The sequence below is a fragment of the Tasmannia lanceolata genome, unplaced genomic scaffold, assembly GCF_043159265.1.
Source record: "Tasmannia lanceolata isolate RefF3 unplaced genomic scaffold, GAP_Taslan_0.1 ptg000015l, whole genome shotgun sequence".
In the NCBI taxonomy this organism is placed as follows: domain Eukaryota; kingdom Viridiplantae; phylum Streptophyta; class Magnoliopsida; order Canellales; family Winteraceae; genus Tasmannia; species Tasmannia lanceolata.
In genome coordinates this window covers 51029135-51049407 of record NW_027518692.1, presented here as the reverse complement: position 1 = coordinate 51049407, position 20273 = coordinate 51029135, and the positions used below count along the sequence as shown (strand labels likewise).

Here is a 20273-nt window from a genome sequence, read left to right as displayed (position 1 = left end):
CCTCGCCCTGAATAAAACATCAATCATGATGGCAAAAAATTTGGGTAGGTGGAAATCAACAAAATAGGCATGGGTATTTTAGGAATCGTAATAGACATCCATTCCTTAGCTCTATTAACATCTCTAAACACTCGAATCACTTCCCTCCGCAGTCAGCCCGACGGAGACCCAGAGGCTATACTTTTGCTCCAGTCAAAACCCTAGAAATCTACCATACAAGGTATTCTCCATACGATCTCTCCCATATCCTAAACCCTAGATCCGAACATCTCGATTCCCCTTTTCGTCCCTGCCCTAACTCTAGATCACACTTTTCTCTGATCCATCCACTTCATCTTTCTCACACTTTTACCATCATATCTTTCTCTCTTTTTTTGCAGGCATGGCCAGAAACCTAGGGTTTCTTGTTCTGATTCTCTGTTTATACATCTGCGAAGCTGCGGTGTTTCAACCTATATCGGATAGTCACCGATCTGCTGCATTAGAGCTATTTTTTCCGATCGATGGATCTTTCGGAAGGTTATAAAAACCCTAATTCTGATTACTCAGTTTTTTATTTTCTTTTGAATGTAGATTGTTAGTGTTCGTGTGTTGTTCATGTAAATAGAAGCCAATTAGTTGTTGTTGAATTATACTGCTGTAAATCATTCTGTCTGTGAGTTTTTTAGGTTTATTTCTTATTCAGCACAACACACATTCATGAAAATGTGATTTTTCTTCTGATATTATCTGCGAACAGCTTGTGAATTTGATTATCATCCACTTTTCTGTTCGATATTGTGAATTTGTGATGCATAATCCCGAACCTCTACTTGTTTACCTTTTTATTTTAGGCTCCATGTTTTAATAATTGCACAAACTCAGCCTGTCTCTTATTTTTTAATCGGGTTAGGAGATCTTCTTGGGAATTGTAATAACTATTGACAGCTGCTTAAGTAAAATGACAAGATGAGTTAGTGCAATTATCAAAACATGGCAGTGCCAATATCAGTAGCCTTATTTTATTGTAATTTATATTTGGCGGGCAAGCTGGAATGCAAGCTGTGTGCTCAGTTTTGCTGACCCTATATCATAACCATTTGAGACAAAATAGGGGGCCATTTTTCTTCTTCGGGATGGATTAACCAGTTTATGAATTGTGAAAAAATTAGTGGGGCTTTACGCTTGGGTATTGTTATGAAAATTAGTTGTGCTTGCGCTTGTCAAATACTAAATACGAGGTAACCCTTGTCTGGGATAGATTAATAACAAGTTCATGAATTGTGAAACAATTAGTGCGGCTTTTCTTTTATGTATTGTTATGAAAACTAGTGTTGCTTGTCAAGTGCTAAATATGAGGTAACCCTTAGTTATTACCACATTCCGACATTCTTGATAGAGTGTTTTTCCAGAGAATATCTGAATCTTCGTAATCACCTGGCTGTACGACTAAGAATTTGGATTTCTACTTTGGCTGAGTTTTCCAAGCTGTCATGACTTATGACTGCATTTTGTATCATTCAAAGTTTCTTAAAATGGTAAAATTCTACAATTTATGATTCGAATCGTATGATTTGATTTGAATCTTGTAGAGAGCAATTCAGGAACTTAAATAATTTGAAATATAACTAAAAAGTGTACACTGTGATAGGGCGGGGTTTCATGGTCCTATGGTTCAATTTTATGTAGTGAGTTGATGAGCTAGATTGCATGTAAGACATGCTAAGATGACTTCGTTACTAATTCCGGTTATTCATCACTTAAGGCCATGAAAGGATGCTTGTCTTTGTGTAAAAATGTAAGTATTTATGGGATTTCAGTGTTCTTTGCCCTTCCATGTGATTTTGAGTATAATAATTGTAGTGGAATGTTTGCAAGTTCCACAAAGTTCTCAATGTGGTGATTCATTTCATGTTATTAATTGGGACATGGATTATCAAGATCTCTTTTTTTTTTGGTGGCTGATTTGATGTTATTTCTTAGCAGCTTAGATGAAACTTATGAGGCACTAAGAACATTTCAGATTCTTGGAATAGATAAAAGTGCTGATATAAGTACAGCAACATGCCCACGAGTTGTGGAGACTCTTGAATCACCATCTTCTAAACCAAAGGACTTGCTATTTGCTCTGAGAGTTAATAGCGTCTTGAAATGCCCAATTGATACCAGAGCTTTTGAGGTATCCTTCTAAAGTCAGAGCTCCAAGCATCAATAACTTCATCTTGAATTAGTAAATTATTTATTTTGTACTGATTATACTTCTTCTGTAAAGGTCGTTGCTTCAAAACTTCAAGCCATTGTCAAGGACGCTAGTTCACTACTCGATTTTTACTACTCCATAGGAGGCTTGGTTCTTATCAAGGTTGTTATTTTCACTTCGTCATCACATTATGTCTTTTCTGGTTCTATTGTTTTGATGTCTTCATCAGAGCAGTATCATTTATTACTTTGTTTGTTTCAGGCTCAGGCTTATAACCCTTAATTTATCGACCTCTATTTCTTGCTTAAGAAAATCGTGGCCATTAAAAAAATTATTGACCTCTCTGGCCTGAAATCGCTAGCTCTTATCATAATTTGTGGTTCACTTCTTCTAATTTGTCATGCAGGATCAATGTTCTGAAAGCAATGTGTTTCTTGGAGATGCAGATGGCATTTTTCATTCCATCAAGGTCAATAGATACACTTCATATGATTGATGACCCTTTGCCCTTTCCATTTGCGAGTGCTGAATTTCTTTGATGTGCTGTTACTGTCAGGCTCTAAGCCAAATTGATGGAAGATGGCGCTATAATTCTAATGCTGCTGAGTCTAGTGCTAATGCTGCTGGTAGTAATTCTAATTTTCCATCATGATACTTTATACAGCTTTATTTTTATCTTGAATTTGAGTACTACTTACCTTACATATTTGTCTTCTTTTTAACAACTGCTGGCTGAAACTTGAGTTCAATTTTCAAGTGAACGGTTTCAGTGTGCAGTGGTTCCAACCAACATCCTTGTTCCTTTCCTTTATTAACCAAGTTCCTTTGTAATTAATGAAGGAATAGTTGATTCAATTTTCAAGTGAACGGTTTCAATGTATAGAGGTTCCAACTTTCTACTTCTTACAATATAGTAACTGAACCAACATCATTGTTCTTTTCCCTTTTTAACAAAGTTTCTTTCTAATTAAAAAAATAATAGTTGTGTTAGGGTCAGTCTTTTGACAAACAGAAGTAATAGATGCCACAAACTGTGTATAGTTTGTAACATTGCAAGATAGTAACCATTTTAACTTGTTTAATTTGTTACAACTTTTTTTTTCATTAAAAAGAATAGAATCTAAAAGATAGAGGAATAAACCCAAATTGGGTGGCCTCATCCATTATATGCAAACAAAGAAGAGAAGGGTGATGGTGATCATTCAAAAAAAGAAAAAAAGAAAAAGAGAAGGGTAATGGTTTTCAGTTTTTTTCCAGTCTTTGATCGGATGAGTCTCGGTCCAATTGGTGAAGGTTTGTCCAGCCAAACTGCCCTGAGCACTGGTCTTTTTAAAAAAAAAAAATGGTGGAGCACTGGTCTGCTGATCAGTGGATGATGATATCTCCGGAAAAATGACAGCAAAAAAGGTCAAGAACCCTCCTTCATAGGGGTCTGTTTGGATGCAATTTAAGTAGAAATAGAAGGAAAGTAAGATGACGTCATTTTCCTAGTAAAAACAAAGTAGAAGTAAAAAGGCTATTATTTGGAAAATTCCTTGCAGACAAGGAAAGTAGAATGAAATGACAACCAAACATAACTGGGAAAGAAAAAATGATGGATTTTGTCACCGGAAGTCGTGGTTGTGGCTGGAAAATTCGATCCATCAACCATCAACAACGTAGCCCACTCGCAAGCACATGAATAAGCAGAGGAGGCTGCCAATGGAGCTTGGCATGTTCCATGCACAACAGCACTTACTATGCAGCAGTACTGCTCGCCACACACAAGTGGGCTGGGTTGGGCCTTGTTGGGCGGTATGGTTCTGTGGGTTGAGTCTTGCAATGCGGTCTTCTTTTTGTGGGTTGGCGAGATTGGAATAGAGACTGAGAGTCAGATTGTATGGTGTGGGTTTAAGGAGAGAGAGAGAGAGAGAGAGAGAGAGAGAGAGAAATTTTCCATGAAGAATTCCACCATTTTTGAGAAATTTGGCATGGAAGGTATAAGTAGAGAACATGGATGCCACGTCACTAGACAAGCAATAATTATCTTTACCTTTGAATCTTGTCTGGTAGTCTCTAGCGATTGTGTTGCTAAATTGGCAACCAAACACTGTAAAGTTACCAAAAACTGCATTTTTTTGCTTGGGACATCCTTGAGGATGCTAAGCATGTAGCAACCAAACAGTCCCTTAGGGTTCCTCTTATCACTGAGAATGTTGAGCTGAAAGGGTGGAGGAGAAGGACGAGGAGAAGAGAGGGATTTACTTTTTTATCTTTAAAAATCTCGTAACTAATTGTTATTTGATTTTTTTTAAAACTAAAAGCCGGAAACTTGTTAAACAAGTTGACTAGTTTCTCACCCTCCTTAGACATGTGGTTTTCAATAAAGGTAATATGCAAGTGGATGTTTATGGCCATATTTTTGGTCTTAAGCTTTAGCATACTGACCTCTGTGTGAATACTCTGCTTCTTGCAGGTATTGCACTCGAGGTACTTGCTGGAGTTGTTTCATTAGCAAGTTCTGAGGTCGATCAATCTACGGTAAGACATCCTTTTTTCTAATTCCTTCCACTGAGAATTTTGCGATTTCATAAGAGGCAAACCATTGTTGTTTTAACTGTTGCTGATAGAACTTACTTTTCAAAAAAAAAAAAAAAAACACTGTTGCTGATAGAACCCAGGACAATTCACACTGTGATGCATCTGCCTTTTTTGAATCCATTTTAAATTTGCAGGACTCTTGAACTTGTTAGTAGTTACTGTATATGGTAAAGGTTGTCCACAATATTCGTCTCATGCTTGTAGATAATTACTTTCTTTTTACTTTTACCAGAGCATATAACAGTAGCTTGATCATCACCTATACATGTCTGCATAATAACACATTTATTTAATGCTTCAGAGCTGGGTATTTTGTTTGATGTTCTATTAATCTTCTGAAGGCATAAATTCCTGTAAGTTTGATCATCCTCTATAGCACTATCCATCATGTTGCACTTGCAATTAGTCATAGCTCGTGGACTGTTCTAATTAATGCCATAGAGTTCGGTACATAATTTGTTTTGAAATCACACGTGTATCATGATACGATATCATGTTTATGCATGTAGTATCAAGCCATGGACTATACCATTTAAAAATTAGAGTTCAGTACATAATTTGTTTTGAAATCACGCATGTAAAGAAGGTATCATGATTTGATATCTGCTTTATTCATGTAGTATCTAGCTGTGGGCCTGTAAGTAGGCCACCATGCGTGCACATTTATTGTGCTCGAGCAACATAAACTTGTGCCCATCGGTTTGGGTGGTAGCCTTGATTTTGGTTTAGTATTGTTTGTTTCCACTTTTAACGATCTTGATTTGTTATGGATTATTTTTATCAGAATGCAACAAATGCTCTTCCGTTATATATACTGGACTTTTGTAGTGCAATGTTTTTTTTTTTACTCTTGACTAGTCAATGCTTTGATATTCTCTTTCGCTGAGCTTTCCACATTACTTTTCCATCTGTAATGCTTGTTATTCTTCGCAGATTGGCATTGTGAAAAATGACATAGTGAAGCTGTTTGAAAGTATTGAGGGCTATGGTAATGTATACCTGCTGGATTTACTTCATTACCATGCTCTATGTTTTTGTTAGTTTCTGAAATATGAGAGTGAAGCTGTTTGAAAGTATTGAGAGCAATGGTAATGTAGTCTAGTTGGTTTTACTTTTTTTCTTTTCTTTTTTTGAAATATAACATAATGAAGCTGTTTGTAAGTATTGAGAGCTATGGTAATGTATGCTTGTTGGATTTACTTTATTACTTTATGTCTCCCTTTGTTATGTTTTTGATTGTACGGGTTCTGACTCCTAGTTCTTTAATGTCATATTCCATGATCTGGAGTTCTCATTGAAAGAAGTGCCTCCCCATGTCTAGTAAAGAAGCCCAAAAAATTAAATAGAGGATCGAAGTTATGGATTTAGACGAGTTCATTTTTTCCAAATTTGGTGGAGTAGTCATAATGCTCCGAAATAAGCAAATTGAATTGATCCAAAGTTTGCTGAGAGTTGGTTTGTTTTCGCTGCACATTAGTGAATTGTGTAGGCCGAACTGATGCATAATTTCTCTGCTTCAACTCATGAATTCATTATGATGAATTTGTGGATAGGGGAAATAAAGCTTGAGAAGTTTTTATCATAGAACATGAATTATATCAAAGGTTAAGTTTGCCAATTGAGCAACACCACATTTGTGGGATTTTAACCTTAAAATACTTTTGTTCTCATTGTCTCATATGCACTCAACAAATTTTACGTATGTAACTCTAGAAATTATTTACCATTCAAAAAAAAAAAAAGTGTAGAAATTAGTTAACTGATGTCATTAACCGAACAAACTGACACAACAAATTGGCTTCACTCTAGAAACTAGTCAACGGATGTCATGAACTGAAAAAACTGACATAACAAATTGGCTTCACTAAGCACCTTGTGAACTACAAACTTTGGACCAAACCAAACATATCTACAAACTGGCATCTATGGGGGAGACTTGGCCGAATTGTGTAACTCTTTGCTAAATTCCAAATGTTGTCGTAAATATAGTTTGTTAGGTTAAGTGGGTGGACTGGGCTTAATCTTAAGTCCTAAGTTTCTGGACAATGGTTTAAACCTCTCATCAACATGTCCATTACAGGTTATTGAGTCCTCGCTCCCTGTTACTATGCTTAAATGTAATTTGTCTGTGCTACCTAGCGATATTTTAATCTGTTTGTGGTCTCTTCCCCAGGTCATTTCTTGTATCTAGGAAGCTATCATCTGTGCACACGGATTTGCATGTCGAGTAACGACACAAATACGAGGTGTCTGACACGGCAACCCCTAAAAATCTGGGACACACCCATGCACACACACATGTAAAATTACTGATTACTAATCATATTTTTCAACAAGATAAATTCGATATTCATAACAAACGAAGAAATCTTAGGATTAGGCTACACAATCTCTTTTCCATCTCTCCATATAGCATTATTCCATTGAGTAACGTTTAGCTTCCTATTTTATTTATTAGGGAAGTGTTAGCCAAGTAACTGAACTCATCATCAAAATAAAAAGTACCATTGCTGATCTCATTCATCTAAATTGGCCATGCCGTGATTTGATTTTGGTATCACCTTAGATCATCTATTTGGTCATGTATGAATGGCTGCATTTATCTAGTTGAAATTTTACTATGATAACTAACACTTGCTTCCGTCCTATTACTGTACATCCTTTAAGTTGCAGTCCTTTACATGGCTGATTGCTCTCATGACTACTCATTAAACTTAGTATACTAGTTGTGAAGAACCTTTTCTAAAAAAATGAAAAAGAAAAAGAAAAAGAAAAAAACTTAGTATACTAGTTGTGCAGAATTAGTTAACTGAGTTTTGCAAGATACTTTATCTTTCTTTAACTCTTATCTTTTTTACCATTAGTACTTATTCTGAATGGAAAGTTTTATAAGACAGCTGTGAGGCCAGCCATGCTGTACGGCTCAGAATGTTGGGCCACCAAGAAGCAGCATGTGCATAAGATGAGTGTGGCGGAGATGCGAATGCTTAGATGGATGTGTGGCCACACAAGGTTAGATATAATTAAAAATGAAGACATTCGTAAAAAGGTGGGGTGGCAGGAATTGAGGAGAAGATGAGATAGCACCGCTTAAGATGGTTTGGACATATCCAACGTAGGCCTTTGGATGATCCAGTGAGAAGAGGCGACTCGTGCCAAATTGATGGAGTAAAAAGAGGTAGGGGCAGACCGAAAACAACTTGGGTAGAAACAACGAGGAAAGACTTGATAGCTAGGAACATAACAGAGAACATGACCTTGGATAGGATAGAACGGAAGAAAATGATCCACGTAGAAGAACCCAACTAGAGCCAGGATTAGAGCCGGATAGATTCCTTTCACATTGTTCATGAAATTTTTCTAAATGATTCATTTAGCCGACCCCAACTAGTTTGGGACAAAGGCTTTGTTGAGTTGAGTTGAGTTGAGTGCTTATTCTGTATTCTGATCAGCCCGAGAACAGACTGATTATAGTTGAAACTGTTTTATTTTGTCATAGTTCATTGATACTCAACAAAAGTGAACTGCCTGATTGCACTCATTTACTTCTGCATTTTGAATTTTGAACAACAATACTATGCTGTAACCATGTTCAATTAGCTCTGTGGCTTTATAGACGTTTCTTTCTGTTTTATTTACTGGGTTCCTTTTGTCTTCCTATAGATGACGGAGCCTTATACTTTGATGAGAAAGTTGTTGATACTAGTGAGCATCACGGCCCTCTTTCAACCACATCGTCCGTAGTACGCGGTGTCACTGCATTTGCAGCTGTTACCTCTGGGAGACTAAATGTGAGTTAGGGAAGTGCACCAAAGTGCAGGCTTTAGATATACATGGAATTTCTATTCGGATTTGTTTCTTATAGGCATTGGTATTACTTTCCAGATTCCAGGAGATAAAATCTTGGGTCTAGCAAACTTTTTCCTTGGTATTGGAGTTCCTGGAAACAGCAAAGACCTATTCAACCAGATAGACTCTTTAGCTTGCTTGGAAAACAATAGGCAAGTAAATTCTTGTCCAAGTACTCCTTTTTATTTAAGTCTTCCGTTTCCATCCAATGCATAAGCATTGCAAAATGATGGTAACAAACATCCTAACCCCTTTGATTATGTGGCATTTTACGGGTCACTTTAAACCCATGGACTTAGTGTCATTTTCCTTTTACTGTGATAGTTGTTTTTTCTGAGGACATGTTTGTAGCATCTTAATACATGTTTTTGCCACGTGTATACCGCCAGAATTTTTCCTTGACTCTGTATTTCTTTATTGTGTCTCAAAACATGAGAAATGCTCTTGTAGTCTTGTGCATATTATGTGAAGCCAAAATGACAGTCTTACTCTCTTAAAGCAATCCCAGCGACTTTATGTACATTACCATGATTTTCGAATACAGTTTTCCATAAATCGAACATATTATCACCTCTGTAAGTCAAGTTTGATCTATTTGTTCTATCTCCTCGTCTAAACTGCAAACTAATGTTTCTTTTCTTTGTACAGGGTTTCCATTCCGCTTATTTTATCACTTCCAGCAACTGTGCTTTCATTAACTACAAAGGACAAGCTCAAGGTGTGTTAGTTGGTTCCAATCTGTTTATAGCATGGTTTTAAATGTCGGTTTCGGTGGAAATTTCGGCCGAAATCATGTAAAAATTTGACCTAAATTTTCTTTTTTCTTTTTTCTTTTTTTTTTAATTTCCACCGAAAAATATAAAATTTTGGTGGAAATTTCGGCCATTTCTGTGGAAATTTCGCTAATTTCAGTGGAAATCTTTAACATTTCGGTACAAATTTTGTAAATAAGGCCGAAATTTCGGGGAAATCATGTAAAAATCCTACTTTCGATGTCGGTCCAAATCGAAATCGAAATATTTCAGCCGAAACTTCGGATTTCGGCTGAAATTTAAAACTATTACTTTATTGCCCCCGTCTTTACCAGAACTAATTTGCATGTCAAGGTTACTGACCTTGCCCGAGTTTGTTAACCTCTCACAGCTCTTATGAATTGTGAAGCTTCTTGTAAAATGTGCCTTGTCTGATAGTACACCTAATTGAAATGTCTAGATGCCCTTCTGGAAGAACTGGAACCATTTAACCATGGTTTTATACATGTGTAGAGCCACCTGAATGTGTTCCTTATGTTGAATGTTCTAGTTCTACAGACTCCCATATATCCCCCTACTAGTATGGCATGGACTCTGCTAATCTCACCATTGTTTTCTTATTTCTTTCACTACGGTGGTTCAAAAGCAATTGCGCCAGCATTTCAAAATGCAGCAAAACCAAATCCTAGTTGATTCGGTACGGCGCAGATAGGTACTTGGTTGATGTGGTCATGATTCAGGAGAGTCAATTTATTTACTTGGTAGGGAATAACACGAAGTTGGATTGGAACTCGGTCAAGGTAAAAGGAGTCGACTCAGGCGAGTTGACGGTTGACGCAGGGTGTTTTGTAACATTGATCTGCACATAGTAGATTGCTTTGTGCCTTAGTGATACATACAAGAGGAGCTTCTAATTCCAAATAAATTGCATCTTGACACTCTTGATTGATGGTTCATTATTTCGTTGAAATTGTTTCAGGTTAAGGTGAATACAGTTCTGGGATCTGAGGCACCCCCATTAACAGTGAATCTTGTGCAAGCTGTCAGTTCCGGTTCAAAAGAGACTCCTTCACTTCAAAACCAGGTTCTCATTTCATGATATAGTTATTCAGTTCCTTCTGATTCGTTGTTTCTTGCTTCTCTATTCTTTCTTTTCAGTTTCTGTTTTCTGCTCTTTTATGGTGGAAATTAGTTAGTGTTTGCTCATTGCTAGCCCTTTGTATGTTAGTATTAGCAGTTGACTTTTAGTCACTAGTTTGTCGTACAAGATTTTATATGACATGTGGCCGTATAAACCCGTATTTTTCAAAAGGTATGGTACGGCACACTCCATTGGATGATCCAATCCATCCATTTGTTGGGCCACAACGTAAATAGGTTGTACCATAAAAATCACCTCCATAGGATGATCCTAAGTCTCCGATCTATAGAGGGACTGCACATTATGGAAACTTATATAGATCGGAGGGTTAAGGTCATCCTATGGAGGTGTTTTTTGGGGCACAACCTATTTTCCTTGTGACCCAACAAATGGACAGATTGGATCATCCTATGGAGTGTGCCTATTGGATCATCCTATGGAGTGTGCCGTACGGTGCTTTTTGAAAAATATGGTTTATCCGGCCACACATCATATAAAATCTCTTGTCATACTAAAAGTTTATGTGTAGTTTTTTCTTTGAATTTCATTTGGAATGGACTTTGACTTTTTCATAGTACAGGAAATGGAGTTTGACCCGGACAGCACTGTTCATCAATGGGAGCTGCCAAAGAGTGTAGATGTTGGAAAGTATGCACTAGTTTTCGAGGTAATCTTTAAAAGCTTTATTCACTTATTTATTTCAGTACTCCGGATGATGACCAGTAATTCTTCTAGGTTCTTCTTCATGATCCTGAGCATAAGAAAATTTATGCTAGTGGAAGCCGAACTCGAGCATCGATACATGTCACGGGATTCATCAAAATTGATGATGCTGAAATAGCAGTACTAGATAGTGATGTGGGGAGCATTGAAAGCATGAAGAGGTAAGCCCTTCAGTTATATTTTGGTAACTGTACTTTACATGCGCTCTGTTTTGAACATTACATTGGCCATGGATACATAATACATCCTATTGTTTAGAGCTTATGTGTGCATGGCTGTGTATGTTCCTTTTAGTGTTTTCTATTCCTATTATAGCTTTCTTTTTTGCATGTCCAAGTTATTCTTGAGTCCATTAGAGCTTGAACCTTGGCAGTTAATCCTATTTGCTCAATTATTGCTCACTGTTTTATCACAGGAGTTCCTTTTAGTTGTCACACTTGTGCTGGTGATTTATTTTTTGCTTGGTTGAAATTCAATGATGTACGCATGATCAAAGCAGTAACAAAAACAAAGCCTGGAAGAAAGAATTGCCAGTATTTCTGTAATTTTAACAATGTTCAGGATATAGTATGCCATAGTGTTATCTTATGTTGTATGTTGTCAGTAATATCTGAACTGGAATAGGATTTGGAAGGCTCCGGTTTCTATCAGGGTGCAAAGCTTGTGTTGGATGATAGTGCTTTAGATGATAAAACATTAAGGATAAAGAAATCAAGGTTGGCAAACAGATATATCATATCTAAAGACTAAAGAGGATGAGGAATCCGGCAACTATATCTTCATCCATTGAAGGTTAGGAAGGAAGAAATAGTGGACTGTTTTGAGATGGATTGGTATCTATCTTTCACTCAAATATGGGACCTTACTGAGTGGTGATGTAGGCACCCAGGGGAAAAAGGTACAGCCATTTGGCTTATGGTGCCTTTTGTGGTGTGTTGGTCAATATGGATGGAAAGGAACATTCATTTGGTCAAATGGGAGCATGTTTACCGCCTGAAAGTAGCTGGAGACATTGGAAACCTCAAAGTCTTGAGCCTTTCTGAATAGTCTGGGGGCATCGGATCCAATTTTGTCAATATTTTTTGGGTGGTGAGTTGACTCAAAGAGATTCTTTCATAAATCTTCACTTTAGCTTCGGAGACATATTAGTGTCGAGGAGCCCCTCAGTCAGATTGAAGGCAGGGTGGGGGTGAAAGGTCCAATTTCGTAGGCAATTCTTCGACAGAGAGATTGATTGAGTTGCAACGTTTGTGAAAAAGTTGGATTTTGTTTTTATCCTACGGAGAGGTAAGGATAGGAGGATTTGGATTTGAGTGCACAACAGGAAGTTCTTTGTTCGCTCTCTCTTCCATCATCTGGCGCTACATACTTATTTGTCTCTGATTGGATGAATATGGAGAATTCTTGCGCCGTGACGAGTTTTTTATTTTGGCTCAACAACTTGCCTAGATAAGATCTTAATTGTAGACCATTTGCGAAGCTGTTACAAGGTCATTGTGCACCATTGTACCTAGTGTCTTGTGGTGGAGGAATTTGTAGACCATATCATCATTGCAGGGTTGGTAGAGACGTTTGGATATTTGTTCTTAATCTGTTCAGGAATTGTTGCGTTTTTGGTGCAAAACCAAAGGTTTGTGGGTTATTCCAAAGAAGCTTAGGAGCTTGATAGGTCAACCTTCAAGTAAAAATAGCACAACCAATCCCAAAGTTCGGATTAAGCATTCAAAAGCAATCAAATCGTGTCAAGAGTTTTCACTTGATACTTAACCATTGAGACAATTCACCAATAAGCTTAATCTGTTCAAACCAACTTTGCAATATCAATCCACACCAAAGATGACATATAGTTATAGGCAGCAAAATATATCAGGTATGGTTACAATATCTAAATAAAGAGAAGATAATACTAGGTGATGCAACTCGTCCTAATACCAAATCTAATGTAGGAAGGATCTATGGAATGGACGTTAGGGCTGAAAATGATGGGTCAAAATTTGTGTTTTAGTTCCTAAAAAATGTTATGAGATTAGAAAAATATTTCTACTAGGTTTAGAAGGGTGCAAATATGTGCCGAGATTGTGCAGACATATGTTGGGAAATGTGCAGAATATGCCGCAAAGGTGCAGTCAAGGGCTTTTTTGCGAGAGTAAGAGGCACAAGGATCAAAGAATAATATGTGGAGACCGGGGACTGAAAATAAAATGGATTAAAGAAAAAGATCAGAACTAGAGACACTCTTGATTATTTCTAGGCATCACACCCAAGTTTCGCACCTTGAAGAAGAAGGTTGTGCTAGAATTCCACTAGCAATCCCGAGGCATTGCCCCAAGGGAATCCCAGGCATCACACCTTTTGAAAGTAGACCGCACATCCATGATTTGCAAGAAAGTAAGAAAAACTTATTTTCATTCATTCATCAATCCATCATCATCATTAAAAGAGAAGTGCTCTGAGGCTTACAATATATAAGAAAAGAAAGATAACTAGAAAATTCTAAATCCCTAAACAAGAACCTAACACTTTTAAACTAAAATACCCTCTAATGACTTAAAAAACTTGCTCCCCACTTGACATTCCCGTAATAAATATGTGGGGCCTATTTAAAACAATCATAACTCAAAAAAAATTAAGTGATTTTGATGGAAAAAGACTATGGTACCCCTACTATAACTTAAGGGACTTGAAATACACCTAAAAATTAAAATTTGGACCTTAGAATGGTCCCATCACTAGGCCCCAAAACAACGACCTATCTTATGGGTAAATGGTCACATGAATAAATACAGGTGTGAAGGTGGAAGCCGAGAAATCTGACCGATCCAAGGAGCAACAACCACCACCAAAGGATCGAGCCAAGGAAGGGGAAATATGATGGAGAGATGATCGTGCACAACCCAAGCCGCAAGATCACTGATATGACATAAATTGCAGCCAAAAGTGCTGTAAGGCTGTGAATATATCTGTGATAAAGTCCCACTAGCAGCAGAACAGTCCCTCGCTGGAAATAAGGGCTATGAGTATAGAAGAGACGGGAGAAAGGTGGGGGAGAAGGTGGTAACCAGGAATGCTACTCACATAGAGGATAAAAGAAGGAAGAGGGGACTCAAGGAGATGAAGAAGTGGAGGGGAAGGAAGGTCGGTTGTGGCCTAAGGCCTGTTATGCTGGTTGACACTCCCTGGGTTGCAGAAACTGCAGGGGACAAGAAGTAAAAGAACAAGAAGGAAGGAAGGGGACGGGTTAGACCTGTAGCTCAATGGTTGAGGTCGCAGGTTCAATCCCAGCTTACCTGTAAAAAAAAAGGGGACAAGAGGGGGAAGATGAGAAAAGAGAAGTAGGTAGAGAGGAAGAGGACTCTGTTGAAGAAACAAAAAATGGGATCACTAAAATTATAAAGTGCTGAAGAACCAAAGGGTCAAGCAAAAGGACTCATGTATGTAATGGGAAGTTCTGCCACCGAAAACTTTGTCTCAGTGGGGATGAAAGCAATTGGACTTGAAGCCTACGATGGCGTCCGTATGGCTCAAGCCCATCAATTTTGAAGCCAAACCACTCCAGGGTGTGGCTCATGGGATGGAGCTACACATAGGAAATTGGAAGGGAAAAGTGGACTTGACTGTTGCTCCTATGGACAACTTTCAAGTGTTAGGAATGGATTTTCTAAGACAGATGAAGGCAATTCTCTTGGCCCACATAAATTCAGTATGCATAACGTTGGTAGAGGGTCTCAGTAAAGTTGGGAGGGGTCTCAGCCTTACAACCAATTGATGGCCCTGTAAAGGAATTGGCAATCCAAGTGATGAAGGTTGGATCGAGCCCATCATCAAATGAATCAACAAGGAATTCATCAAAAATGGCAATATGGTGAAGAACGACTAGCTGATAAGCTAGCCGAGTCAAAATTTCTAGACATGAATTGTATGCTCGGCACATGTTGGCTGATTAATTGTTTTTATCTTTAATATATTTTCTTACCTACAAAAAAAAAAAAAAAAAAAGAATGTATGTCCAACATGGGAAAATCTTTAAAATGGAGTTTCATTAAATAGGTTTCAACCTTCAAAATACAAATTATTTAGTAAATCTTTCCTTCTTTTTTTATTTTTTATGATGCCAACTTAACATCCTTCAGCTATGGATGCCATTAGAACATGTGAAACCTTTGGCTTGTGTTTCATTTTACTTGTTATTCTTGCAGATTAGATTTATCAGGAGAAAATACCGTGTCACTGTCGGCAAACCATCTACAGAAGTTGCATTTATCCTTCCGTTTGACCACTCCTCTTGGCCATGCTTTTAACCCGCATCAGGTTTGTTGGCATTCTTCTTTACAGAGATTTTATATGGTGAAAGCCTGTATGTAGTCCAGTATTTTTCAAAAAGTACGGTACGGCTTACACCATAGGATGTTCCAAACCGTCCATTCGATGGGCCACAACGATAATAGGTTGTGCCCAAAAAAATCATTTCCTTAGGATGATCCTAGCCCTTTGATCTATAGAGGAGTGCCATATTATGAACCTCTATAGATCAGAATGTTGGGATCATCCTATGGAAATGATTTTTTGGGCACAACCTATTTACGTGGTGGCCCATCGAATGGACGTTTTGGATCATCCTATGGTGTAAGCCTACTTTAAATTTTGAAAAATACTGAACAACACGGGGTGACACCATATAAAAACTCCTTTACATCCTCTGGAACAACATGTCCGCTCATCTTATTTTTACTGAAATCCATCTTCTGCAGATGTTCCTCAAGTTGAGACATGAAACCACAGTTGAACACATCTTTGTATTGAGCAGCTCCGGGAAACGATTTGAGATAATATTAGTTAAGTTTCTCCCTCCAGTTTTAATTATTATTTCATGCTAAGCAACTTTGGAAATTCGTGACTGATTTAGGAAGAAATTGGTGTGGAATTTTCTGCTGAAGTAAACATCCAGGTAGCAATCTGTATGGCATGGTTGTTTCATTGATGTACTGGAAAGACTCTTGTACTAGTATAACATTAAGTTTCCAAAACCTCAGAATTGACTAGGGGTTTAGCTGGGGGGACACTGTTGACTTTGGCTCGATTAGTCATGAGACTCATGACCCTGGTTTAAGCATACTCGACTCTGATAACCTGAGAATATTTAAAAACAGTGTACAGGGAGCATATCTCTTAATCTTTTGTAATTAAAATAGGTTATTTCAGTATTTGAATGCAATTTGTTATAATGTTTGTACTTAATTAACATTTTTATGAATATTTTTAAACTCTTTCTTCGTTACATATATTATAATTACATTCAACAAATATGTAATTAAGTTATATTTTTGATACTTCAAATTTATAATTAGCTATTGTGAAAAAAAAATTATAATTAACATGCCATACAATTTCATGAAGTAAAGCTAGATTGGGGTTTATAAGTCTTGTATAGGACTCAACCTTGGGTCATCATGATATTCCGAGCCAGACGTGATGGCTCTCATTTGACCGTTTTAAAATTTCATCTGAGAAGTGTCTTGACCTTCTTTTTTTTTAATGATAGGAAGTGAATGTTACCATGAATTTTTTCCCGAAAACGTCCTGCCTTAGGTTATTTATTTGTATAAAAGTCGTAAAATGGTCACAAAATAATATGAAAGTTGTAACTATAGGTTTCTATTATACAAATTTTCCATAAGAAACTCGGACGAAATTCCCATGCAAGCTTAGCATTTTGAGTTTCACAATGAGTTGAAAGTTGTAGAATGGTAGTGAACCTTGTACAAATTGGGATGCTATATTGTGGTTAATGTAGTCATGTACAGGACTCAATTTTTTTCATCGTTATACTGAGCCAGACCCAAACCCGATGACTTGCTTGGCTATTTCTAAAGCTTCTTCTCAAGTGAATGTAATATTATAACTTCCTCGACCTTCTTGTTTTGCACAATATGAAGTGAATGTTACTATGGAAATGTTTTCTGCAACGTCTAGACTTCATTATTGATTTGTATATATGTCGCATGATGGGCACAAAATAATATAATATTGTCACCATATGTTTCTCTTAACATTCAAAATTTCCATAAGAAACTCTTAAGAAATCCCATGTAAGCTGAGTATTTTAGGTTTGGTGATGGGTTCAAAGCTGTAGAAATTTAGTGAACCCTTGTACAAATTGGGAAGCTCTCATCTACATGGCGCTCTTTAAACGAAACTTGTATAAATGCAACCAATGTTCAAAAGGTCGTAGTCGACTTAGATATCTTTCTTTCAAATTAAACCCGGCGAGTAACTGAGAACCTTCTTTTATTAAAAATTGTCCAAGTTTATCATTTGCTGGCTGATTTCTTTGTAAATTAGATTTTGGTGTAAGTTCTTTGATCCCAACCAAAGATTCAACCAGGGTCAGAGTCGACCATTGAGCTATTGAACATTGAATGCTACAGCAATTAACTATTGTCATAATGACAAGATTACAGTTCATGCAGTAAAAATGATTTTTTTTTATTTTGAAGCTCATCAATCATTACCGGATTTTTGGCATTATTGTGTCTGGTGCATTCATACGTGCAGCAATCCGTGTGCTTTTACATATCTTTTCAAGTTAAATATCTAATCGGAAGTTTGGAAAATCAGATTTTCTCATTGTTTTTGGAAATGATTTCTGCCTGCAGGACTTTCTTGGTCTGGTTGAAAAGTTTTACTATCTCTCAGGGAGATATGACATTCAGCTTACAGTTGGGGACACTGCAATGGTAAATGTCGGATTCTCTCCTGACTTCCTCTTGCTGTAATTTCACGCCTAGCTGAGTATATCTTTTTTATTTTTGCAGGAAAACTCGTTCTTACGGGCTCTAGGACATGTTGAATTAGATTTACCAGAACCTTCAGAGAAAGCAACACGACCTCCTGCTCAACCTGTTGATCCTTACTCAAGATTTGGACCCAAAGCAGAGATATCCCACATCTTTAGGGCACCTGAGAAGCGCCCGCCCCAGCAGCTGTCTCAAGCCTTCTTGGCTCTTACTCTTTTACCTTTTGTCGGATTTCTAATAGGGGTGCGTTTATTTATTTATTTTTTCTGTAGTGCTTTCATCCGACAAATGCATTTTCCAGAATCTCGAGACACAGCCCGGATTTGAAGAGGGGGCCTGAGTCTGAGCTGAATAGAAACTGGGTGAAGCACTCAAAAATGATTTTTGTTTCATGTTTAAAAAGCTTTTTTTTTTTCAAAAAACAAAAAACAAATATCTTGTCTCTGGATTTTGCCCTTGAGCAGACTCTTTCTCGAGTAGCAAGTGATCACACGGTTTTCTCATGCAGCCGACCAAGTTTTTAACTTTAGTGGCTGTATTTATTTTTGTTTCTGGGGTGCATTGTGCCTACTATGTTTTAAAAACTCAAAAACAAACTCCATGGAGCCCAAACCCAAGTTGATTTTGAAGTCCGTTGAACTCTAGCTATATTTTCAATTCTAGAAGGGTAATGATAGTCCGACTTTTATGCTTTCAGAGCAATATGTTAAGATTGTTTTTTCTTCCTTTACGCTTTTATTCACTTTATTTTCAAATGGAAAGATTTAGCCCCTTAGCCCAGGCTTTGTCAAGTTGGCTCACTGTGCAGTGAATTTGTAAAGCCTCACTGGTGTTTCCATGCATCATGGTTTTAATTTTCGGCCGAAATACCGAAATTTTGGGAAAATCAATTTTTTTTTCCAGAAATATACTATTTTCCGAAATTTCTATAAATTGGGCCGAAATTTCAAAATAAAAAAAATAAAAAAAAAAAATTTCCGGATTTCGGCCGAAACCAAAATTTAAATCCATGCCATTCATTAATTCTTAATGTTTTATGTATAATTTATTGCTATTTGCTTCTTCTGCATTGACACTTTATAAATTTAATCCGTTTGGTTTCTTTCTTTGCTTTTTTTTTTTTTTTTAAATGATTTCTTACTTTTCTTATAATTGTTATTATTGATCTCAATTTGTTCTTGGATTTGTGAATCGTTTGCAGCTACTCCGTTTGGGTGTGAACTTTAAGAACTTCCCTTCCTCAGCAGCACCAGCTTTATTCGCCCTCCTCTTCCAAGCCGGCATTGCTGGAGTTCTTTTACTATACCTGCTTTTCTGGCTGAAGGTTTGCATTCACTGAATCTTAGTAAATACAATTCCTTATTTTGTTATTACTTCATCCAATTTCTTATGTTTTAGCCTTTACTCAGCTATGCATCCATTTATGTTTTCTTTGCCCAGTTGGATCTGTTCACCACATTGAAGGCTCTTGGATTCCTTGGAATCTTCTTATTGTTTGTGGGACATAGGACCCTCTCCCACCTTGCTTCGACGTCGGCCAAGGTGAAATCTTCCTGAGTGAGATCAAAGAGATGGGGAATTTCAGTTTTGTAGGCCCCCTACTTTCAAAATCCTTGCAAACCTTTCATCTCAGAAATATTTATAGAAGTGGAAAGGGGTATTAGCAAAAAAAAAAAATGTGACACATGTTTAAGTGAACTACATCCCCTCAAAAAGTCCCTGTGGTTTTGGCTGATCATGGAGTTCCTGGCTGTTCTTCTTTTTCTTCCCAGCCATTTGTTTCAGAGGATTAAAGAACAAGATTTTGTTATGTTTATGAACCAAATTTATTTTATGGAAGCTACATTAGAAATTCTGCTAACTAACAGATGCTTATGTTTCTCTCTCTCTCTCTCTCTCTCTCTCTCTCTCTCTCAAAATAAATAAATAAATAAATAAATAAACAGAGGCTTATGTCTGTATCATCTGGTATTTGCAAGAACAAAACACTTCAGAAGGTGGTGCGTCTGTGATTGCATGTATCATCTGGTATTTGGAAAATTGATGCACCAGATGTTTCAGGGGAATCGGGTGTATTTAAGCCGAGGGCAATCGGCCTAAACTTGTCTCTGGTTAAAGACTATGTGGGCCTAACGTAATGGAGTAAAGTGATGCCCAATTGTCCTAACCTAGTGGTCTAAGCAGAGTTTAATAGGCCCAACCCTCTCTCTCCCTCTCTCTCTCTCTCTGTTGCCTTCTTGAGTGGCCTACTGGAC

The 20273-nt window shown here is 37.3% G+C and overlaps 1 protein-coding gene across 2 annotated transcripts; it reads left to right on the top strand.

Annotated features, from left to right (window-relative positions):
* Window positions 1–77: 77 nt before the first annotated feature.
* On the top strand, window positions 78–19879 carry HAP6 (ribophorin II (RPN2) family protein). 2 transcript variants are annotated; one of them, XM_077396748.1, is made up of 20 exons: window positions 78–220; window positions 381–519; window positions 1966–2158; window positions 2252–2341; window positions 2586–2648; window positions 2736–2805; window positions 4635–4699; window positions 5693–5747; window positions 8423–8550; window positions 8645–8760; window positions 9257–9326; window positions 10340–10444; window positions 11082–11168; window positions 11237–11385; window positions 15421–15532; window positions 15973–16056; window positions 17878–17958; window positions 18037–18261; window positions 19220–19342; window positions 19459–19879. In XM_077396748.1, exons 2-20 carry the CDS (start codon window positions 383–385, stop codon window positions 19573–19575), a joined length of 2070 nt encoding a protein of 689 aa, XP_077252863.1. In that variant the 5' UTR covers window positions 78–220; window positions 381–382; the 3' UTR covers window positions 19576–19879. The 2 variants fall into 2 exon arrangements, with proteins under 2 accessions (XP_077252863.1, XP_077252862.1); XM_077396747.1 differs by having other exon boundaries at window positions 1963–2158.
* Window positions 19880–20273: the final 394 nt, after the last annotated feature.

Bases quoted from the DNA above. Each gene is read 5' to 3' on its own strand.
- HAP6 (XM_077396747.1), top strand. From the start codon at position 383: ATGGCCAGAAACCTAGGGTTTCTTGTTCTGATTCTCTGTTTATACATC. The intron at 2,159-2,251 runs GTATCCTTCTAA...TCTTCTGTAAAG, and splicing joins TTGATACCAGAGCTTTTGAG to GTCGTTGCTTCAAAACTTCA. The intron at 11,169-11,236 runs GTAATCTTTAAA...TAATTCTTCTAG, and splicing joins AGTATGCACTAGTTTTCGAG to GTTCTTCTTCATGATCCTGA.